The sequence below is a fragment of the Lagopus leucura genome, unplaced genomic scaffold (assembly GCF_019238085.1).
Source record: "Lagopus leucura isolate 7727_CA_CO unplaced genomic scaffold, USGS_WTPT01 Super-Scaffold_100004, whole genome shotgun sequence".
Lineage (NCBI taxonomy): Eukaryota > Metazoa > Chordata > Aves > Galliformes > Phasianidae > Lagopus > Lagopus leucura.
The window spans coordinates 25,727,558-25,753,217 of NW_024962264.1; the positions used below are offsets into that span (position 1 = coordinate 25,727,558).

The window sequence follows — 25,660 nt, forward strand, 5'->3', positions numbered from 1 at the left end:
AAACTGGAGTATCAGCAGAAGATTAATTATAGCAGCATGTTTTGATTATTGACTAAATCAAAAACTGGGTACTGTTTGACAGAAAGCATTCACTATACATTGTTGGGAATTGACTGATATCCAGGCTGAAGTAGCACTGAATGTAAGGAGGAAATGATAGAAGTATCTTTCCTTGCACATGTAAAATAGAAATGTTTCTGTACAGCTCTTCTTTAATTTATGTAAAAGGAAGAGGATAGTTAGCAGTGCAAAACACTGTATTCTGTACACTGAAAAGAACTTCTCAGTGTAGAATAGTGTAGAATCCCCTCCCTTTTTTTTTTCTTTTTCTTTTTTTTTTTTTTAAACATTGTGGGGTGTTTTTTCTGTTTTTCTTTTTTTTTTCCCCTCCCTCAAGTAAGCTCTGTCTAAAAAATTACCTAAGCACTGTTTTGTGGGGAAAAAAAAAAATAAAAAAAAATCCTTTCTTCTTCCAAAATTCTTTCTCCCTGGTCTGAAAGATACATAATGTATAAGTTATATATAAACATTTTCATTGAGGAGGCTGTTTGTGCAGTCCACAGATCTAATTATCCAAACTGAGCCAAAAATAAAGGGGTAGAATTCAATAAGTTAGAAAATCACATGCAGACAGGGAATAGCAGGTAAGAAAGGACATAGAAGGCTGTTAAGCAGTTTTCCAAAGTAAATAGCCTAGATCCAACTGAGTGCTGAAGATTTTGAAAGTTCAGAGGTAGCTTTCCCAGCAGAACCAATATTTGGCACTACTGAGTTATAAAAACAGACAGCAAGATTTCCGATACACGCCACTGTTTCACATTAACTGCTTACATACATCTCACAGCCTTCAGCTCTTCACTGTCTTTGACACTAGGATGTAAGTAACATAAAAGGGAGTACTGGTGTTTACCACAATTCCATTTTCAGGAACACAACACTGTTCTCACCTCTCAAAAAATGAAGGCTGTTCCCTAATCTCCCTCAAGAAGTCCAATAATGGGTTCCATCTCAAAGCAACAACATCACCACCAAAAACAAAAAACAAGAAATAATTCAAACACAAAATGTTTCATAAGAAGTCAAATAAAAGTCACCTTAAATTCATACTGGAAAAAACACATTCAGTGATTTGACATCTATGTATGTTAACTAACTTAATCTAACCATCAGAACCAAAAATTGGGCATAAAAATACAGAGTTTTCTTCAGCTCAAAGTTAGTTTGAGCTCTGTAGATTTTAAAGCACTGTGACTGAACAATTTCAAGGCTGATATCAAGTGCAGAATTAGCTATAGCACAGTCTCATGACCCCACAACCTGCACAGTATATTTTGTTCAACTGAGGACAGTACAAATCTCGCACCAATTCAATTACTTTTTCCGTACTCCCAGCAAATGCAGACTAATGGACAGAAAATTGTATTCATTGATTACAATGTAAAAACCTCTGTCTCACATAAAGAGATGGTAAGATAAAATAAATCTAATTCACATATTTCTGTGAAAGCATTTATATAGGTGCAGTTATTTTGGATGAAGAATGTCTCATCATTAAGTTTATGGGAAGAACAGCCAAGACTTTTTTGTTCTCATCACATCAACAGATATTTGGGCAAGCAAAAATCATTAAGAGCAAACGATGACAATCAAATTAAATAGAAATTTTCTGTGATGCATTTTTCTGGTTTTTACATTTACTCTAATTCTTACAGCTAGTTACTCTCAATTTGCTACAGACATTAGTTTTTTTTTCTATTAGCATAAATGTAAAAGTAAAGTACAAGTGTATACTGTACCTTGTTTTACCTGTAAGGAACACACACCTGACAAAAGGCAATCTTCACATCCAGGGTAGGTTCACCACAATAGTACAACAAATGGCGGCTCATAAATACCTACAATTAAAAAGAAAATAAACATATAAATTTGTATGCTTGCTAACATACCAGTACAGAACAGTTAGATGTGCATTTGGGTCATGAAGCCACCCTCAGTTACTACCCAGCTCTTGAAAAGAACAAATTGCTTAGAACATTGTTGGGAATGAGCTTTAATGTCATTCTAACACTCACCAATGCAACAGCTTCCAACGGGGTTTGCTTACGTCAGGAAGAGTTTTAGAGTAACAGAAACCGTTAGCCCAAATTTTCTCTTGTCACTTGTATGTTCCTATAGTCTCACCAAATTCAAGTCAGCAGGTTGTATACAGTACAGGAGTGAGAAATAGTGTTGTGGGGAAGAAAGGAACAACCTCTAAGTTGCCAGTTACTAGGAAAATCAGAGAAGACAGAGAAACTAATAATTTCTCTGAGTAAGTTCACGGCCTACCACTTCATGAACAGTACACGTAGTTCTGCTCCTCATCTTAACATCTTACAACTCGGAAAGATGCAGAAAAGAGCAGGAACAATGCTCCAAAGCAGACACGAAACAATGGCATGGACAGATCTTTTTTAGTAAGAGAACTAACACAGCCTATGCTGGAGATCCACCAAACAAGTGGCACAGCAGCAGCAAGAAGCAGAACATTTCTTTTTCATTTTAAAGTAGACACAGTCTGGCATCAAATTAAGTTGTCAAGTACCAGCTTAGTATTACTATAAGGAAATAGTTCTTCACCTTCTGTTTCTTGAGACTGTAAAGCTTCCTGCCTCAAAGTGCTGTGGATGTCTGAATCAACTTCAGTTTTTATACACTGAGACAAATTCACACAATATGCCTTCTGAATCTATTTACCTCAAAACTATCACCTCAAATTCAAGGCAATCCCAGCCTACTGTCTGCCACTATGTGCTCAGCCCACTGTTGTGCACTATCACAGCACTTGATAGTGGCCAACGAGGCCATATACTGGCCTAGACAAAGCTATGTAACACATTATAGCTCTTCAAACATTTTAAATTCCATAGCATCGCACTCAGCTCTGACCAATCAAAGCTTTCAATGTTGCATTCTCACATGGGAAATAATGTACAGAGATGTTATCAGGGAGCTACATCACAAGCCATTGGAGCATATTGATTTTCCACTTCAAAAAATAAAAAACAACCCCACTTTAAAATCACAATTGGAAACCCGCAACTTCTAGTGAAAAAGAGATGAATAATATAGAAGTCACAATTTTCTTACAAATATAAACTCATTACAGTAGCTAAAAATGCATCCATTACTCCATTAAGACATAATTCTGAAACTGAATCCCCATCTGTAGGGCCCCTCTGACGTACACTGCTCTGTTATAGGAATTATAGCTAACTGTAACAGTAGATACTCCCAAATAAAACAAAAACAAAGACTGGAGCAACTTCAACTCTCAAAAAGTTAAGAAACAACAAGAAAGTATTCACCGATATCTGCAAACTTGAAAACATCATGTATCCTGTGTGTTTAATTTTTAATGAATGAATGAATAACACTGTTATGAAAGCAAGCACAAGACCTTTCTGCTTCACATTACAGTGTCTGAGACTGCTGCCTCATTGCCCAGTGAGTCACTGCTGGAGCCTCACATCCCACAGAGGGTTTGTGTTAGAGCAAGAGGAAGAAACATACTTTTTTTTTTTTTTTAATAAGAAATAATTAAGAAAAAAGCTTTTAACACGAGTCATATGCTCAGTGACTTGTGGAAAGCCAGTAGATAATCACAGTCCCACACTGTAGATATATGCTCTATGAAATCCTATTGGCTGGATGTACAATACTGCTCCAATAATCAATAACTGAGATGTCATTAGTCAAAACACACCATATTCCACACAGTCTAACAATGGAAAGTGAAGAAAATAAGGGAGGGAAACCCAGTTCCTCACTGAATCTACTGTAAAGTTCTGCTGAGAGGATGAATTCTGCCCTGCATATGCATTATGACTCATACATGGCCCCTCTGCTTCCCACCAGAATGACAATAGTAATCCAGAACAGGGTAATAAACTGGTAACATTTATGAGCTGGAAGACGTTTAACTATTCATTATGTTGTCCCTGCATGCAGCTACTGCTGTAAAAATGATAGAAGTATGATACGTTTCGTTGGCATGGATCGATAATCATGTTCCTCTGTACAAAAGGTAGATCTAATGGCTCACATGGCCAAGAATGAGAATAACTCATTTTTGGGTTGTAAGACTGCACACCCAGAGCAAAAGAGACTTGAGTTCTCCACAGTGAATGTCTTTGTACATGGAACTTCAAGGAAATTTCCTTTGATGTTTTGTACGTATTTACATGTAACTTCTAGTTTCTTAACACAAAAATACATTCACATTTTAACTACCCTTGATCATACCTTGCCCACATATCAGATGAGGCAAAGTAAAGCAAATCAAGGTGTGATGCCGGGATAAGCACAGCACAAAGCAAATATCACGGAAGAAGCTACTTAGAAACAACTGCATGTGCTGCATGCTGGGATCTGAGTGTTTGGTGAGAGCATGAGTACCCAGTATCTCTACAGCCCTACTTTTGATTCTTTGTTTTCTGCCTTGAGCAAAATTATCCAAGGGGGTTGAACTGAACAGTGTTGATGCTACAAGACATCTTGAGACAACCACAGCTGGAATGAAGCTGAGTAGCTAGAGATCACAGCAGCAGAACAGGGAGAAAATATGTCTGTGAATCAGCAATAACAGCATAATATCTCACATTTTCATTGGGATCAAATTAGTTGTATGTCAGAACCTGTAAGGGCATTCAGCTCTCAGCAGAAAAAGTACCACGATCTAGTTTCAAAAAAATCCAAAGGTGGCACTAAAAATGTAGGATGGAAGTTGAAGAGGGCACATTTAAGGAAGTGACTGCCTGTACTTGAAACATGAGATAGGTTGGTTTTGTGAATTTGCCAGCTCAGAAGTTTACTTTGATCTTACTTCCCTATACTTTAGCTTACTCAGACCAAGGATAAAAAAATAGATTGGAGGTGACTACCTACTAATAACAAAAAGCCAAACTTTTATTTTACTTAATTTTACTTCTTTTAGATATACATAGACAAAACATATAACATGACAACAGCAGAGGCTTGCTGAAAGACCTGCTTTCTCCTAAAATCCAAAGAGAAGTTCTCATAGAATAAAGGCAGCATCTTTGCTTTCGGAGTCACACATCTTCCCTTCACCAAAGGCAAGCATCTTCATCTTTCTTCACAATGAACAAACACACATGGTAGTAGAATGTGTCTTCTGACTGCTCTCCTGCCAACAGCTCCTCTTCCAAAGCAAGTGGGCCTGTGATATGCCCAACATTCAGCCAGAAACTTTCCCTTTTCATTTTTCTACCACACCCATCTCTTCTGGAGAAGGATTGCTTCTTTCTAAAGAGGAATAACTCACTATTATTCCAAAACTCTTGGAAAAGTGATGGGATTAAATCAATAATATTAGTATAATAGCTGAGAGCAGAGAGGAAGCAGGGTGATGACAGCAGACAAAGCAAAGTAGAAGGACAACAGCAGTTCCAGCTCTCCCACATGTCCTCCCTGAGCTGAATCTTCCTGCTGCTCCCTGAGCTCCTTCCTCTTCTGACAGCTATGTGATGTTGATGAATGGTTTTGGGCAGTCTGGCTCCTAGCCTTTTGGCCTTGTCAGCATTTTTTCATCCCCACGCTGGATTTAGTTGACATTAACTAACTTCTGGATCATACAAGATCTTCTGCTTGCTGTAGGTCTGTGAAGTGCTGACTTTGCTATATGGTCCTAGGAGCATCTCAGCACATGCTGTGTTGTCTATCAGCTTCTCTTCTCACCCATCCTTCACAAGATCTTGGGTCTCAAAAAAGCATCACAGGTACTCTTCAGGGAGCCTCTCTCCATGGCTACTTCATGTCTCCTCATTAAGAGGCAACTTCCTTCTTCCCAGTGGACATCAACCTTGACCTGTCAAAGCATACTTAAGTCTTCCTGTGACAAATCTGAAAAACCCACTTGGAGCCTTATGACATTTCCATACAGTTTCTTAATTCAGAGAGACCAAGGAGCCAATTCACGGTGGTACCACTTGCCTCAGAACAGCCACGTGGGCAGGGTTCTCACCGCACAAAAAGTCAAAGCCTTTGGGTCAAACACAGCAACCAGAGACGTAATTGGGACCTTGAAGTGAGATGCTGCAGCTGTTGGATGCATTTAAACTAGTGCTGATAGTGTTCACAAATAAAGTAAGTGCTCATCCCAGCCCGGTGCTTTCCTTACCAACTTCCACTTCCCTAAGGCTGTTCTGTTAGAAATGTTCATGTCCTACAGTACAGAGAAGGTAACAATTCCTTCACACTGCAATTTTGTAAACATCCTCATGTGGAAAAAAAAGTTACTAATATCCAATTTAAACATAAATCAACTGCAGCTGAAGAGATCATCCACAGAATTGCTTGCATAAAACATGGCTGGATTAACACATGGCAAGGCATAGCTGCAAGCAGAAAGACTTCAACAGAATTACAGAACAACTCCAACCAATAAGCTAGAAATCATTTCCAGCCCCATCCAATGTGATAATCTTAGCAATACATGGAAATGATATATTCATATAAAGAACCAAGCCCATCATTTTCTCATTATTTGGCATTACCGAACGGATAGACCATGTGTGTCATGGGCACATTGACTGCTCCCTACCTTCAACAGGGACATGGCTTTATACTCATACTACAATAGACTGGATTTATTTGCTGTGATCTCATTGAATATCATTCATGAAGAGAAAGAGAACAAGCTAAAAATTAATGAAATTTCATCAACATTTAATATGATTTAAATATATCCATACGTATCTTGTTCCACATCAGCTAAAGGGGGCAATGTATCATCGCAGCCGTCACAGAAAACCTTGCTGAAAAATAGTGATGTTCAAAGCTGAACACCGATGAATAATTAATGTTTCCTGTTTTGAAAATGGAGTTTGACTCATTTCATCCATTTCCAGCACTGGAATCCCCCTCTCTCTCATTTGAAAATAGACAGTCTCATCACTGGTTGATCAGTGAGGAATGCCCATGGGATCCCACTCCCTAAGCTATGGTTTTAACTTCCCTGAAATTCGGCAGTTCACTTCTGTAAAAATAACACAGAAAACAGTAAAAAAGTGACAGAATGCTGTCAGTACACTACAGCTTTCTACTTAGCATCTAGGTGCCCTGAACCTATGAAATACTGGAGACTTGACCGAAGTCCTACAGCATCATGATTTATATAAGGAGAGAGCAGCAATTTCTGATCCCCATTGCCATCACATTTTGGACATGTTTCTGTTGCGCTGGTGTGCTGTGTCAAGGAGGAAAGGCTGCACGTTGTTTAACCATTTCTTATCATTGCTGCCATTTATGACTGGGATGCAGCTGCCTGAATATCCTATCAAATTAGTTTTCAACACAAATTCTGCAGGGTCATCAGCAACTTTTACAGAACTTAATTTTTTGCTCATATGTAATTTCAAGCACAGCAACAGAGAGCTTTCAGTATCAGTTTGAATTGCACCAACTGCTTGGCAAAAAGCTTCAGGACCTGACGCAGCAAGAACTGAAATTTCCAAGTGGATACATAACAGAGAACAAGCCTGCATCTAGTAAGAAATGTTTAGTTTTTTTCTGTTGTCTGTGCTCTCTTTTAATTATTCTTGAAGTAACAGGGGAAAGCAATGGTGTGAATTAAATAATTATTAAGGCTAAATACCAGCAGAAACAGCTTGCTAAAACAGCATCTGAAAATTCACAAGGATCATGCAAGCATTTCTACAACTGAACTCCTGGAAGAGAAAGCAAACGGGTACAGAATTTAAAAATAGCACTGAGAGGACTGCTGGAGGAGATATTTATGGGGGAAAAAAAAAGTGAGAAAGAGAGAAAATAAAAAGAGCATTCAAACTGCAAAGATAGGGAACTGATAAGCTGGATTCTTTAGTGATCATGGCCAATAGGCAGAGGACAGAAACAGCTGAGCTTTGTCTGCCCTCTCTGCCAGTTCCTTAGTTGCTCTCTTGCCAATGTTTACAAGTTAAATTTCTACACTTGACAATAGCTGGTGTAAATACCCATGCAGTAGCTTTCAAAGCCAGGACAACCACCTAAGCAGTTAGTTTTATCATTAACCTGCTGCTGGTAAGGTCTTACAGCAGGTTAAACGATCTTGCAGTCTCTTGTACTGTCTTTTCATTCAGAGATGAATGTCTCCATTCTGTGAGACAAATTCAAATAGAAAAAAAATCTAGCCACTTTCAGAGGCATGAAATTGGACTTTGGTATTGGAAGCAACTCTGAAATAGCACAAGATGAACCTCCAGCAATCATTGTGCAAGAGCACAGCTACTGTTGTCAGCCAAAAATGAAGAAAATCTAATCAGAAAGAGTTGAGCACAATGAAATGCCCATTACTTGCCCACCATGAAGTAAAAACAAACAAACAAACCAGCTTTGCCATAATGGTAAAAGCAAGTTTGTTAGCTGCAAATTCCACCTTCCCCCCCTCCCAGTACTGTCACTTTGATCTGTTCTTTCCTTACTGGAAAAATTACAGAAAACAACTGAAGCATCCACTACATCACAGCTGAATAAATAATTTTTCCCTCTCAGAAACCTGCTTTCCTCTATTTCGGTCCAAAAATCAATAAAAGGTTCTTCCTTGGATAAATGTCAGTGGTAAAATGTGTGAAGGTATATAACAAATCACATCAATGCTATTTTTAATACACTCCCAAGTCAGAGCACAACGGCCAAACCTAATTCAAATTCAGTTAAATTTGTCTCCAGTGACAGCCTTGGCACAGTGCAACTTAACAACGCCATACATTCAATGGAATAGGCAAAGAAAAATACTTCAGTACTCTCTATCTTAAGCAGTATGAATAAAATTAATATATTTTAAGTTACATACACCAAGCTCTAGTAGCTGGGAATAAGTTTTTAATACTTCAAATTGTAGGCAACTGGATCTCCATCTTACCATGTTGCTTTGTTGCACAAGTCAACTACTCCATCAGTGAAGGGTATGAATAAAAAAAAGTATATACCCCAGGCAAAACTGGAACTGTAACTCAGGAAGAAATGACATGAAAGGCCACGGTACTTTGATCCAGCCATTAGTCCTGTTTCAGAGCACCTTCATTTGGTGGCACTACGGTACAGGGAACTGCAATTTCCATGAAAGTTTCATTTAGAGAAAACAATTAATAGCATTGTTGATTTAAGAGAAAAAAAAATTACAAAAACAAAACAGTATTGTGCAACACTTTTACTTATTTGATGTTAAGCTCTATTAGACTCTGTCCATGTTCATAATTTCATAGCAAAGTTGGTATGATTAGGATTATGGATAACTTGGTGAACTGCAGCAGTAGTGTTTATAATCATAACATAAAAAGCATAGTTTATCTGGCCATTGAACCCATCCGCCCAATCTGCACCTCACAGTTACTCAGAGAAGCAGCATAGAATCACTCTCCATTGAAACAGACCTTGATATACCTCTTCGTCAACCTCTCTGCTGAAAGCATGAGATGTTGTTTCAATTGTCTGCAAAGTCAGAATGCTTAGTGCCCTCCTTGGTTTGCATTTAAATATTTATACAGCAGCTACACAACTAAAAATATTATCATCTCTCACCTCTTCCCCCCAAAAAGCTTAGTTTCTGTGACTCTGTGATTTGCATCACACATGAGGAATTATGCAGCTGAGAGTCTGCTTACTGTTACATCTTAAATCATTGAATGGCTTGGGTTGGAAGGGACCCAAAGATCAAGTTCCAGTCACCCCACCACAGGCAGAGCCACCAATCTCCAGACCTGGTACTAGACCACTTCTCCATTCCAAAGTAGCAGCAGCTACAACAAAACACCATGTCACAAAGCGGCTGCAACACAAAAACAATTCACTGTGCAGGACAATCATTTGAATTTAGAGTATGAATTTACTTTGCATGGTTTCCAGCTTCCAGCACACTGGAGCACATTTTCCATACCTCACATTAAATAAATCCTTTGTAATAATGTGCACAGTTCATCCACCTCCCAGGCTATTGTCTGCTTTCTCCTCCTACAGCAAGAATTACAGATTATCTGTGGTATAATTTACATTTATAAAAAAATGTGAATAGAAAGAGGTTGGGTTGCTGTGCAATCAAATGGATGCACGAATTACGTTAGATCCCATGCTCTTCTGGGGAGTCTTTTGTCCTCTGGGATGACTACTGTGCCCAACAAATAGACTGCAGCAGGCAGCTGGTGAGACGTGACATTATAAAAGCACTTCATCCCTCGTTTGCATTCAGCAGCTTTAGACAAAGGGAAGCATTCAGATCCCTTTATCAATTTCCCATAAGTACATAGAGTTACATACAGTAGCACAACAGAAGTGAAAAGATTCTGCCATTTTCCTAAACTGAAATTTAATCTGCATAAACATTGGTTATTTAAGGACAAGAGGGAATGGCCCCAACTTATGCCAGGAGAGATTCACGTTGGATGATAGGAAACATTTCTTCTCAGAAAGAATGGTGATGCAGTGGCATGGGCTGTCCAGGGAGGTGGTGAAGTCACTGTCTCTGGGGTTTTCAGGAACCGTGGAGATGTCATACTGAGAGACATGGTCAGAGGACATAGTGGGGCTGGGTTGTTGGTTGGGCTTGGTGATCTTAGTGATCTTTTCCAGCCTTAATGATTCCACGATTAAACAGAAAAACAGCAAGAAAAATGTCCTGATTTCCTTTCTGTGACTCCTTCCTGTTGCCTTGAGTCACAGGGTTCTGTCTTCAGTAAATAAGCATCAGAACAAATACTTCACATCAGCTGTTTTTGCTTTTGCTCACATACATAGATTGTGCCCCATGCTGCAGAATTTAAATTTAATTTATTCCCTGAAATAGAAGAGAGAAACATTTCAACAGATTATTGAGACTTAAAATTCAGTAGAGTCAATGCCACTCCAAAACTGTGGCTCATTTCAGTTCCTTCTCACAGTCTTGGGCTAATTTACAGCAACATTTGATCTGCAGGCAGCATGCCTTTGTAATTCACAGTTGAAGTTACAATCTTCCAACAAAAGGATATTCAGTGAGCAGCTTTAAGTTCTGCCCCAGTGATTTTACACCTCCAGAAGCACTGAAAAAATTAAACTCAAATGGAACAAGCTTGGCAGAGCAGACATGTAAAATATACACACATTTGTGTTTGCCATGATTTCAGCACCCAGCATAACTGATTTGTGATGCTCCCCATACTGAAGCAAACTACTTATCCCCTTGTGTGAAGCATAAGGAATTTGAACCCATTCAGCACATTTTAAAATATTCTGAAAAGTGTTCGGGGAGGGTTTTGAGCTTGTTTTTATACTGGCATGAGGCAAACCAACTTCATTGGAAATTTAAGTTCTGTATTCCTACCTGAGACTGCAGTCTCATGGAAGTGGAGTATTTTGGATTTGTATCATGTTCATCTTTTCTACCAAAACCTCACACAAAAAGGTATGTCTGGGGGTGCATACAGCCTGCAAATGCCAGCCTAGAGCCTCCCCTCCACCAGCCATAACATCCATCATTCCACTGACTCCTGCTGCTCATTATTTGCTGCTGGAACTGTCAGAGAACTGTGATGCTGAGTGGTTTCATGAGACACAAAATAAAAATCTGACAAAGGCTTTGTTTGCATTCATCGAGGCAAAGCAAAAACGTCTCAACAAGCACAGAATGAATCTGTCTTGCATTGTGGGCTGCCATCATCTCTCTTACAACGCAAATTGATTGAAAGTTGCATTGCTATTGATGTAGCATTTCTGTTACTGCACATGGAGGGATAGGAGCAAACCTAAACATGATGACAACAGGGCTGTTCCCAACGTATCCAGTTCTGCATACAAGCTTTGCATCAGTCTTCCCAGGCTGACCTGGGAACAGTGCCCAGCAAAACATTTGGAACAGCAACACCACCTTCTCCACAGAATTACCAAAGCATTTATTTCATGCCAGAGCATCTTCAGATGATGTGTAGGGGACCACAGAATGGAAACTTCTCAACTGGTCTCATTTCCAGGCATTCAAGTTTATGTGGAGCCTACAATTATAGCTCCAGCAGGACCTACGAGGCTCACCTTATCTAGTCATATTATAACATTAATTGAATTTGCTACATTTAATTTTATCAAAGTTGGAAGAGGGGAAAAAAGTAGGCTACATAAGATACACAAATGGTTTCTGATTTTCTGCAGCTGTTCTCAACATTGCTTAGCAGATGAGTTTAACACAGAATGTCAGCCAGAACTATCTTTAGTCTTGGTTAGTGTGTTGGCATGTGAATATGATTAATCATTCTTATCATGTTAATGTACGGGTACTTAAAGATGAGCTGAGAAGAGTCACACTGTAATCAGTACTCCTAAATCATCTTTTGTGTTATCAAATCATCATTATATTCTATTTATATTACAATACTACACAATCTTGAAGAAAAGAATGTTGCAAGTGCACAGAGATCATAACTGAGAAAATTTAAATACAGGTCTAAAGGAAAAACAGACAGATGTAAAAATGTGCATGAGGCTTGGCAAGGGACCTGCAGCTGTGTCCACAGAAGGGAAGCAACACTGGAATTAGATTTAGAGGTGAAACTGCACTGTAAGATAAGCAACAAAGCACATCAGGTCTAAGAAAATAACCAACACTGTCCAGGCTCACAGCTATTATGCAAGATGACATATTAACTCACAAACCAGGATTTATATGGCTCACGGACTACTCAGACCAGCAGTAATCCTGTTTATAAGGCTCACACACTTCTTCTTCCCCCCCTCCTCCCCCCCCCCCCCAATGAATGAAGGTTTTGCACACAGTTCTCCCTCACAATTTACTCAAAACAAACTGCAGCTGCAAAGAGAACGAACTACAAAACACAGAGTGCTTCTTCTCTTGTCTGATTCTCCTCTGATTACTATGTTTGCATTTTTAGAGTGTACTGACTGCAACCTGAATATTTCACAAATGTGTCTCACCTCTGTAGTAGCTCCTCTCTTCTGTGAGGATTTTCATTTTTACAAAATTTGTTTTTATCACTAATTGGCTGCCCCCATGATGCCTTACTAGCATCGTGACATGCTGATGGTGAAGTCTTACATTTTGCAGAGGTGACTTGTAGCTGTTCTGAAGTTCTCCCTGGGAGAACTACCAATTTGGGGTCACTACTCAACAAACATTGCTTGACTAAGTTCCACCTCTGAACCAATGGCAGTCAGAAAGAATCTTAAAGGTTGGAAAAGACCTCTAAGATCCCCAAGTCCATTCACCAACCCATCCCTATCATGCCCACTAAATCACATACCCAAGTATCACATCCATACATTTCATAGAAACATAGAATCATTAGGATAGGGAAAGAGCTCTAAGGTCCCCAAGTCCAACCACTAACCCATCCTCACCATGCCCACTGACTGTGCCCCCCAGTGCCGCATCTCCACAGTTCTGGAACACCTCCAGGGAAGGGACTGCACTATCTTCCTGAGCAGCCTGTACCACTACATCACCACTCTTTCTGAGAAGAATATTTCCTAATATTCAACCTGAAACAACGTTATCAATGGAGTTATAAACTTGCAGAATATCAGCACTATTGTTTGTAACAGTCATTAAGTGCAACGGCTCATTAACTCCAGGTAGAGAACATTTCTGCAGATCTCTGAGAACAGAAAACAGTCCAAAGAGCAAACAAACATGCAGTATCTTATTTCTTAAGTGTGCCATTATGCAAGAATAAGGCGTCCATAGTCTGGATTTTCCATATGCACATAACAAAGAGAGAAAATTTCTTGTTTGAAGAAATGAAGAACCCTTCTGAGGAAAGGTTCTGCACAGTCCTGAAAGAGTAAAGTCAGCATCAACACATACCAACAACCCCAACAACATAAGATGAATAAAACTTTCCTTTCATTCCTTACAGATTGCATTATGCTGCTCCTACTATTTGGACTTAAATTCTGATATTCCTGTTAGCAGAACTATAGGAGAAGTTGCTGAGAGAGACAGTAGTAAACAAGTCAGTCTATATTGCAGCCTGACAACAGGATATTTTCCTAACTGTTCTTCACACTGGAAGATGCCTTTACAATCTATATTGCATTCAGTAGAGCCATTCTGCTTACTATGAATGAAAGCTGTACTCCCCAGAATGCTGGTCTTACAAAGACAGAAAAGAATTCATAGAAAATAAATCTACTCTCAGCCAAATTAACCACAGCTAGAAAGGTTAATTGGGGTTATGCCCACCTCTGTAACAAACCTGTCAATGTTATCTATAAAATAGTTGGAGAGCTTTGTTAATGAAGAGCTGTATGTATCATATTCTCTAGCATCAGTTACCTTACACATGCCAAATAATATTTTCAACAGCTGCTGCTGCACCTCAAAATACTGCCGTGTGATAAAGCACAGGTCTCATCCACCAAACCAGGACAACTCCGTATGTCACTTAGGTCAAGAAGCTTTCTTATCCACTTTGAAATAAGCAGAGAAATCAATGCTATAAAGACCTGACCTACTGGCTCCATAGCCTTTTTATATACCATATTTGCATGTGGTTTAACAACACAGTAAATACCTCTGCAAGATCATTTACCCTTCAGTTTTCATTGCCTGCAAGACACAGCTTACTAATCAATGCTTTTACTGGTTTGTTTGTTTAAATAAGTCAGTGATACTTCATAGTGAAGCACAGTAGTAATCAAGATGAGTTCCCTGTGAGATGGGTGCCTCTATGAGAGCTCAGAGGACATCTCTGGAGGACAAAGCTGACAGCAGAGAGGCCCTGACTGCAGCACATCCCTCTGTGTGAGGATGGCCCTAATATTCCCCACAGCATCTCAAGGCTCAGATGCCAGAAAGCAACTCCAATGCTGTCCAAATGTAGTAAACCTCACCAGGAGCTTAAGAAAACAATCTCTCTGGCATGGGTAGGCCAGGGAAGAATGTCAGAACTGGAATGAGATGAGAGAAACAACCAAAGAGTGAAAATTCAGAGTGCTAATTTAGATCTGCCACAGCATACAGGGAGAAGAGACTCAAAGCTTACTTCAGACCATACAACAGTATCCAGGTAGGGCAGACTGCCCACAGAATAGCATGATACCTTACTCCAGGCCAGTCTCTCAAAGTAGCATTGTTTTGATCTCATGTTAATGCAAGGGGTGTTCACACATCCTCTGTAACAAGCAAGCCTCTGTAACACAGACCATCTTTTTGGCTCTGCACTTGTACTGTTGACTCCTGTAATAACTTTAATGAAATTCCACTCTTACGAAAGAGATGCAGGTGCACAGAAGGAGTCACTAGTCCTGCAAACATCTCTGATGATTCAGGGTGCCCATGCAGGGAGCAATGTAGTATGCTGCATTCAGCACCTGCTTGCAACACCTCTTTCCTCCAGAAGCAGAACGCTTTCATCAAAGTGTTACTGTATATTTCACTTGTTGGCTACACCATACATTAATTCACAGACATTGCAGAACAATCTCTCCCTTCCCCTTCTTTGAGGAATATTTCTCTTAATGGAGATTTCTCTAAACCAGAAATTTCCTTTTGAAACATGACAACTCATTGTATCGCTTGCCTCCATCTCCTTCAAATTCTTATTCAAATCATTTACTATCACAGTTCCAGCTCCTTTCCCTCTGCATACACCAATTAATCTCTCCCAGTTGCTCAGTGAAAACATGAGCGTTTTATTTGTAGCAGAAGCCCTCACCTCAAAGACACACTAGAAAAAAGAACTGAGCCCACATTGAGGATGCTGTTCCCACATGACTGTGGATTGATCCGGAGAGTCACAGAGGACACCCAATCCATTTGTGGAGCAGCTGGCACTCACTACTCCTCAACCCATCAGTCCCAAAGAACAGTCAGCAGCAGGGTACTGGAGAAATCTCCACCCCACCTTATGCAGGATGTGCTGTATTGTGCTGTGAGGAAAAGTGGTGTTGCACAAAGGAAATTCATCGTATACATCAGCAATAATGAGCAGAATCTATAAAATGCTCATCCAAGTGAGACCGACACCTCCAATTCCCAATCAGAACAGTGCATTAAACCTCACTGAAAAACACTTCCATTTCCAAGACATATCTGTGGATTCCTGCCTAGCACCCTGGCTACATTTCAACGAGGATAAAAATAAAATGTCACGTACACCAGCACAGCCTCACTGCGGGAGCATGGCTAGGGATGGGTTTCTGGAGCAGAACTTCTCACAGACACACAAAGTCAATAGAGCACACTGCAGCTGTTGCTGCTGACAGGAGGGATACCACATTTACAAGAAGTAAACTTACAAGGGGAAGGGAGAAAAGCAGTAAAACGACTACTTAAAGTTCACCACATTCACCAGCAGCCTTCTCCTGACACATTTCAAGGTTATAATGGAAAGAATTTTAAAACTGACCACCGTCAGTTTCATCATGACTGTAATTATTGACTCTATTATCATCAGCAACAGAAATATTGTACTCATTCACACTAACCCATGTATCGTGTAGTCCTTGCAGCCACTGCTGTGTGCTACCCTTAAGGAGCTGGGCTGCTGCCCAGTAGGATCAGCTCTGCTTGCTTTTCCTGTGGCTACCGCTGCTGGGGCTGACAAGTGGTATGCTACTCCAAGTACAGTGGTATCTGATGCTTTTCTCATAGCTTCAGATAAAGGTTTGCAGCTTTGAGAAATTTCTGTCCTTCACAGTCACGGGAGGTAAACTGAGAGCATGCTCAACAGCCACAGAAGATGAAAACCCAGACTTCTTTGCACAGCGATGCTCTCCATGATTTGTTGAGTATGGGAACTCCACAGGAGCTTCAAGGAAGATGAGATTTTATCAGCTCTTTCAGGAATCCAATCTCTCCCCTGGTGTAAGTTTGCAGTGTCCACAGGAAGAGAAACTGTATTTCTAAATAGAAATGCTAAGAGACAAGAGGATCCCTTGATAATCAACTTATTTCTCATCAGACAAAACATATGGGTAGAAAAACAAACCAGAGGAACAAACCATGCAGATTTTAACTATGAATGTACGTGCAGTTTCAATACCATTGAGAGAAATTGCTGTTTTACAGTTTTATGGCTTAATTATGAATCATTTTCGTTATTACATTACAGGTATGAATCCATGCTGCCATATTTAAATGTGTTTTCTCTCACTTGTGCAATAACAAACCTTCTGCACAAAGTTATTGCTAATGAATCCCCATTACTGCAAGTGAGCTCTTGCTGAGCAAACACCATGATAGTGATTTAAAATGAAGATTGGAAAGGTTTAAGCAGCTTGTAGCCTTCTAGAGAGATAGAAATTATCCACTTATTGTTTTATTTCTATTAAATTAAACAAACCAGCTTCTGATGAGACACACCAGCAAAAGTACTCAGGTACTGCAACCACTATGAAGACAGCCCTTTCACAGCAGAACCCAGAATCCTTTGTCAGAGACATTAAATCCTGTAAAATTACTGTAAAAGGTGGGTTACCTGGTAACAGATGTTGAGAAGACACATGCTAGACACCTTCTTTGCTTCAGTCTCTACTTGTAAGACTGTCCCCCAGAAATCCCAGATCCAGGAGATAAGAAAGAGGGTCTGCAGAAAGGAAGACTTGTCCTTGTTGAATGAGAATCTGGTCAGAGATCATTTAGGCAATCTTAATGGATATAAACCCATGGTCCCTGATGAGGTACATCCACAAGTGCTAAGGGAGTTAGCGGAAGCGATTGTCAAATTGCTCTCTGTTGTCTTTGAAAGAGAACGAGACAGGTCCTTGAAGACTGGAGGATAGCCAAAGTCACCCCAGTTTTCAGAAAGCAAGACCTGGAAAACAATGTGTCGGTCAGTCTAGTGTCCATCCCTGGAAAGGTGATGGAGCAGTTTATCCCAAATGGCTACCTGTGAGCAACTCTGTGGTCCCCAGAACCACCAGTGAACACTGATTATCTTGAAGTAACAAAGGTTACTTGTTTAGAAATGTAGAAATTCATCATAATATATGTTTAGCCAAACAATACTGTTTAGATTTTGTTTTGTAAAATAAGTGCCAACAATGCCCATAACCTGAAGAAGTGACAGTCCTGATATCAGTAACAGTGCTCAGAAAGCACCATAGTGGTGCATCTGCAAAATCAGCACAGCCAAGGAACCTATCTAACGGTGGGAAAAGAACAGAAAGAATGAGTCTGAGCTGAACCTTGAACTACTCCTCCACCAAGATGCATAGCCACATCTGTGATGAGAACCCAAATCTGGTCTTATTGTGGAAGAAAATTTTACTTTTATCAAGATAGTATCATTTCTTCTAACACTTAATGAATGGTGAATAGAGAAATAACTCCCCTGTTCAGGCTCATGTTGGAAAAACATCCTAGAAAGCCTTTCCTCTTTGAGAAAGGCGATGACTAAATTGGAAGGGAGCCACCAGACGCAGAGCATTATTTAAGCATAAATGTAAAAATTTCTCTGTACATCATGCAAACACCACGCTAGTACCCCGCCTTCTTCTCTCTTCTTGTCAGTTCTGGCTAAACGTCAAGCTGCTGTGACAGATTTCACTGGCTCAGCTTCTCAGCAGAGAGGATGAAGCTATTAGCCTCATATTATGATGGAACAAAATTCAGATTCTTGCATCAGCACATTTACTTTATGTTCCTGCTTACCATGTGGAAACCACAGATGGATTGCTAATTCACACTGCCTAACGCTTAAATGGCAAGCTTCGTCTATTCAAGTTCCTATCCTATTCAAGTGCATTTAAATGAAACTTACTGTCATAGGAAACTTACTGTCATAGGAATGCTTTCAGAAACACTGTTCAACTGCCTATGCAGTTTCACTGCAGAACAGATAAAAAATGTTACTACTGAGAGTGGCCAGAGTCCCATGTCTTTCACCTGAAAAGCTTACAGTTCACAAGGGGCCACAGATTGATTACTTCTAATTCCTCAAGCCCACAGAGATACAGTGAAGCTGCTTGCTGGAGGGTTACTCCCCAGGCCAACAGAAGATATACAAAATCCGTCCTTCAAAGAAATAGAGAATTAAACAAAAAATATTCACAAATGCATTGTCTGAAATAACTACCCAAAAGCAACCTGAAGGGAAACAGAAGTGTTCAGCAAAACCAGAAGACAATTCTAGAAATAAAACAGAAAATGGGAATGTATTCTGGGAAGTACTGGTGAACTTACCATGGAATATATAATAAAGCAGTTAAAAAAAAAATTGAAGGAAAACCAATAAACTTGTTTCTTCATTAAGCATCAAATCATCTATTGTACTCTATGCAATACGTACCGCAAAGTCTGATTTTAATTCATTTAAAGATTAGCTCAGATTAGCAGGAGTTTGTGAATAGAATTAACATGAAGAAGTCCTATAGTATCTCTGTACAGTTTACAGACCTTTATAAGTTGCGGTAGGTGTGTACAATCAAACATTGTTTTATTGACCTTCAGTGATGGGCTGTTCAGTGCTGGTTTTCAAGCAACCTATTCTCAAGTAGCTGGCAGAATGAATGCCAAGAGGTGCGAGTGTCTTTCCAAGAAACAGCATTACAAACCAGAAACATTTCAGTCATTGGCTTTGGAAACCACAAGTGTATACAACTTAACTGGACAAACCGAAGAGACACCACTGCCTTCCAAAGGACCACATAAAGACACATAAAGACTGTAAGTAGAAAAATGTGTCTATCAGAAATATTCATTTATTTGCATGCTGTGCAAAATCAAATATGAGGAGGTACACAAGTAGAAATCAGGGTTTTTTTGCTCACATTCAAAGGGATGACTATTTTGATATCTTTCATGGATGTAGTGTGGTTCCTCTCTCTGCATCCTGCTATGCTATTCACGCTAGAACTGAATCTATAGCTTTTCCACTGCTAGAATGGAATGAATTACATCAAATGACACTATATTTTAAAAGTTCTCTGGCAGAGCAATCAGGAATCTTTGTCTCTCACATCTTTGTACTGTTGGACATGCTCATCCATTGATGTATTCAAGCTCATCAAAGATTCTCAACAAAATAAAAAGGATCCATTCATTAAAATTCTGCCTGCACACTGCTGTTCCTACAACGGTATAACAACACTGCAAAGTTTAGGGACAGATGAATAAGGACATCAAAGCCAACTCCCTTTGAAAATAGAAGGGTTTGGCAGCTTGAATCTTTCCTCTGATCTGTACTGGACCCAGACATAAATACAAATGCATTCAAGTGTCAGGCAAAAACGAAGTCCTGTTTTAAGCCAATGACAGAAGGCACAACTCATATCCATTAAGAATATCCAATAAGAAATCATCTAACAGAGGAGCTTTCTCTAGACTGGTCTAGAGATTTGAAACCTAGGAATAATTGTTCTGTGTCATTTCAATAACTTCCCTTCTGATAACACAACACAGACACTTCCTCAGTAAAGGAGCACAGGTCACATTTTGTCTGATATTGAGACAGTAAACTCAGATATCTTTCTAATGATGCTTCTGTCCATTGCATAACTTCCTTAACTAGTGTTCTGGTTTGCTAGACAGACCTTGCATTTACAGTGCCAAACCATTACCTGACAGTTAGGTTTTACCATCCAGATTCAATGGAGTAAGAGCTGCTCTGGGGTGTTCCATGTCACTGATGAATGTGTACAAAGATTTGGGAAAGCAAATCTAAAATTCAAACAGGCAATTTGGACTTAACTCACAAGCCCAATTTTTAGCTATATCATGCTTATTTTACCAGTTCTCATTACCCTTCCTAACAGAGTCACACATGTAAAAAATGTAATTAAAAAAAAGTTAACACCACTTAAGTATTCTCTAATATCCTGGACCTACTGAATGTGGTTTAGTCTAAGCTGCCCAAAGCAGGCAGCCAATAATCACAATTTTATGTGAACTGTTTGTGACTTGGCAATTATTCAGGGCTGTTTGCGTTGTTTTTAAAGTCATGTAAGGAAAACAGTATTCAAGAAAAACAGCAGAACATTTAAAAGCCAGGATATCTAAGTGTAATCTCTGGCTCACCATTCACACAGCCTGAACTATAACTGTGTCTCCTTTGAGTCCATTTCACTGCCCTTATCCCATCTCCTCATCTCATTCTCACTCAAACAGGACATGAAGCCAGACAAGACAAGACATTAATGGCAGTTACCATCCTCACTTTGAACATTACCAAAGGTCAACCTCACCACATCAAACTGTGCCACCAGATACAAAACAATGTCATTCACAGGAATGAAGGAAGGAATGGCCTGAAAGACGAGGGTGCCAGTGAGCAGCGTTGAAGTTCTGAACTTACTTGAGCAACCAGTCCAGTACTAACATTGGGCAGATCAAATATGGCAGAGTGCTTGGTCAAACCCATGTATTTTTCTGCTGCACCCCTTTCTGTGACATTTCATAAGCTAGTTATGTCCTGCACAGGCACTACATCAGCACATTCATGATTCCCACATAAGAACTACTACTGAGAAATCAGGTAATAAAAAGCATTCAAACACCAAATTTAGAATCCGGTTTTCTTTAGCTAAACAAATAAGTTAGTCTTACACTGCTAAGGAAAGAGGAGAGCCAGTTGGTAACTTCACAGGTTGACCTACATACCCTGTGCATTAGTGATGTGCCAGTCAGCTGCTTGCTGTATCTTTTCTCCATGAAGGTTATCTTCCTGCACAAAAACCCATTCAGCAGAGTTCGTTGAGTTGATGAAGATCCCTCTGTGTGCAATAACTGATGTAGCTTTTGTAGTATTTGTAGCATGTTTTGCCTCAAAGTATCTAAAGATGCCTTTTTAACTGGTTTTAAGAACATCTTTCAGTTCAGAAATCACAGGTTACAAGTGATTGAAGAGAGTTCTGTCTCAGCAACTCCAGTCAGCTCCCTCATCAGTACAACACAACGTGACAGCTTTCACTATGTATCGCCTTCCCTAAACACAAATGCTCTCCTTCTGAAGTACTGCCAAGACGTTTGGCACAGTTGCCAGTCTGGATTATAAGGAGCAGACCACTACAGCACTGACTGCTCAGAGCAGAACCCTGGCTGAGTGAACACATCCACTCTTCTGCAACAAAGACAATAGGAGAAGTAACAGTCACAGCCATTCATCCCCCAACAATAGGTACAAGTGGGCAAACGATTGGGGTTTGAAGCATCAGTTGGGAGTGCCTCCACTCTAAAGCAGTGGAGTTCCACAGCTCTGCAGTGTATGAGCCAGTTTTAAGGAGACAACCAGAAATAAGCTATTGCAGAACACACTTCTCTTCTATATTGGTGACAATACAATTTTCAGGACTGACTATCACATTCTGTTCTATCATCTACAACATGTTCAGCTTGTCATCCAAGAAATACCATGGAGCAAATTGTCACTGGTCTGTATAAGAACACCAACAAGTTCGCAGTGAAATGGCAGAGAAATTTAAAAACAGAAAAACAACAAGCATTTCTTCCATAGAACAGCAAAAGAGGCTAAGTGTTTCTTCAAAAGAACGTCTCTTGAACATCTATCACCGACAACAAAAGTCTCTCACCCAAAATGAAATGAAACAAGTATTCTTAGGCCCTGTATCCTCTCCCCACCTCCCAACTCTACTGATCAAACTCTGAGCAAATGTTGCCTCTACTGCACCCAAGTTTGCTAAACATACTACTACTGCTATATCTTCTTGCCATAAGCATTGAATGTGGTGCTGGACAACTCAAGGTCATCTGTGGTCTCCATTGCTTCTTCTTCCTCTTCTTCTTCCCTCCCTGAACTGCACATATCCTTTTCCACACCCCACTTGCCTTTCCTCACTCTAACACATGCTGCCTACAGACACTCCCATTGATAGCCACATAGAAAAGCGCATGCATTAGAAATGTTCTATAAATACCACCTTTCTTGTTTGAACAGCACAGCCATGCATTACCTACAGCCCTCTCCCCAAATTCCTTGTTTTTCTTGCTATTTTTGTTATCATGGTCTCTTTTATGCCTCCATTAAAGCTAATTACATATCTGATATTTTGCCTCCATTATGCTTTCAGAGGCTGTATTTTAAGCATTTTCCCTACTCTTTTGTATGTGTGCTTATGAAAGACACAGGAACTTTTAATACCATGTACTGGGAAAGCATTCAAAATGGCCTCTTGGACCACACTGGTGCAGCAACAAATTTACATAGAACAAAAATCTTGGGAAAACGCTTCTGTAGTCTTCGAAAGAGAAAGCATTGTCCCTTTGCAAGCATTGTCCCTGCAGCAAGAGTTTACATCTGTGCACCTGAATTTATTATCTTCCCTCTGAAAAAGGTTTTTCTCTCCTTAACAATGCTTAGAGATCTTGTTTTGTTTCCTTGTGGGCTGCAGCTTTTCTGAACTATTTGCACTCCTCAGAGCATCTAATTTCTGATTATTTCAGGTTGCTGCAGTACAGAAGAGTGAGGAATATCCATTAGAAAATTCCAGCAACAATCACATTCAACAAGCACATACCTGCTTGCATGGTTTTCTGCTCACTGGTGAACTCCACTGAGATCCCACGTAATTTACCATCGTGCATGAACGTAAATAAGATTTCATTTACTAACGCATTTAAAAATTGCCTGCTTTATCACACCAATTTTAACTTAAATCTATTTATTAATCTCACACACAATTAAAACCTGAAAGAAAAAAAAAAAAACATTAGCACTGATTCTTTCTGTCCATCCCATCCCTGTAATTTCAGTATACCCTAGCCATTGGCTTTTTTTCAAGAGTACATTTTATGATCCTGCAGTATTTTTTACCAGTTATCTAACAAGATAGCAAAGTGCATTCAGGCTTGGCATTTGACATCTTTGTCATTCAGACTTCTATGTATCTCTCATTGTTCCTACCATAAACTGCACAGAAAGCAAACTGCAGTAATAAGCCTGCCACTGTCACTACAGAATGTTTTTATCAAAAACAACAAACTCGCAGTTTTATACAAGAAGGGAAAAGAAAGCTGACTTCTCTCCACAGTTTGTCCTTCAACCTACTGAGAAACCACAGTATGCTGACAGAAGTTCTCAACATTAAACATGTCAGAAGAGACTACGTCTTCACAGTCTGAGAAGAGTCTCTGAAGGGCAGATATAAAGTTACGAGGTGAGGAAACTTCCACTTATTTCAGTTGGACCATTTGAAGTAAGAAATTATCACTTGTGCCGGAAAAGTGAACTGCACCTCAACCAAAATAGTTAAAAACTGGAAGTACAAAAGGAAAGCCTACCATAAATTACTTAATGATGCAGAATTATCAGCAACAACTCTTCTCTCTAGGATGCAGAGCAAGGCAAGACTTCCTTTGTGTCTGCTGCCTGTAATGCAGGCTCACTGGACCTGAAATTTGCTTTATATTTGTGTCTTGTGTGGTGCAGATAATGTCACCAGTGTTCTATAAACACAGCACTGCAGCAGAACGTAAGCACCAAGAAGAACACTGAAATGACATGATGAACTCAAAACTTTGTTTCCAGAACATGGATGTGCTTGGGACGTTTTTGGCACTATACACAGAAAACCTCCCGTGGGCTTACTGAAATGAAAACGAAGTGATTAAATTGCTTCTTGCAGTTTCCAAATTACAATTCACTACATACATAACGTTGCATAAAATGGCTGGACAACTTTTTGCATGACGTATTTTTCCAAATGAACTCTGCCGGGTGTCACAATATGTTAGTTAACACTGGAAGAGGCCTGAAGGCCTCATATCAAATGTAACCTTCAAAACCAACAGCTGAAGCAGTCTAAATGCACACCAAACCAAGTGAAACAGCCACCAGTCAGTAACCCCTTAGTGCTGAGGTCCATCTGAGGAAGAACAAATAACATCTTTGAGCCTCAGGATATAGGCTTGAATATGGAGGCTTGGGATTCCTCCTTCTTTGAAAGGATTATTATCTATCAGCCAAAACATTTAATTAAAGCGTAGCGTGGGGAATGCACTGAGAACTAGATGCGCTGTTGTATCAAAAATCAGAACAGTGATGCAACAAGTACGTTCCTGTTTTCATATATCATTAGTCTACAGAAGCTCACTAGAAGCTCATCAGTGTCCCACACCAACAATTGAGGAAAAGGTCTTGTTTAACTCCTGATTCAGATGTAGTACTCCAACACAGTTATACAACCAACAGGTGAGAAAAATACTACATAGCTGTAGACTGGTCTGATCTTTTGTGAAAAGCCAAAACAAGGAGATCGCAGTGCTGGAAGTGCATGGAAGGCCATGATTTTCAAATGTATTGCAATTGAAAATGCGTATGATCATCCTGATGTGAATATATTCACAAGTAAAGAAGCCTGACAAATGTAGAATAAATGAAAAATGCACAAAAACAAGGATCTGCCTTCAAAAAAAAAAAACTTTCCGTATCATTTTTCCATCTACTTACATATCATTTGGGCTTGAGTATTAAAAACAAAATGGCCATACATTTTCCTTTTCTTAGACTACTGCCTGTCTTACAGTCACCTAACTTACAGGCCTTGGTGTTCATTTTGAGTATTTAATAAGTTTGACTTCATTAATGAGTACATGTAATAGCTAACTCTCCTCCCCCTTGACATCTGCCTTAGATTCTCTCAAGCCCATCACAAATTTGGATAGACACTTTATTGATGCTGTTTCTTCTTATATAGAGAAATTGAGAGCTTGTCAACCTGT

General features: G+C 39.6%; 1 protein-coding gene across 1 annotated transcript in view; it reads right to left on the reverse strand.

Annotated features, from left to right (window-relative positions):
* The window catches only part of MAPK10 (mitogen-activated protein kinase 10), a 108,823-nt gene that overhangs the window by 39,934 nt on the left and 43,229 nt on the right, over window positions 1–25,660 (reverse strand). The window contains exon 3 of the mRNA XM_042871025.1: window positions 1,824–1,895. Coding sequence (XP_042726959.1) covers window positions 1,824–1,889 — 66 coding nt within the window. The 5' untranslated portion in view covers window positions 1,890–1,895. The remainder of the gene's footprint in view (window positions 1–1,823; window positions 1,896–25,660) is intronic.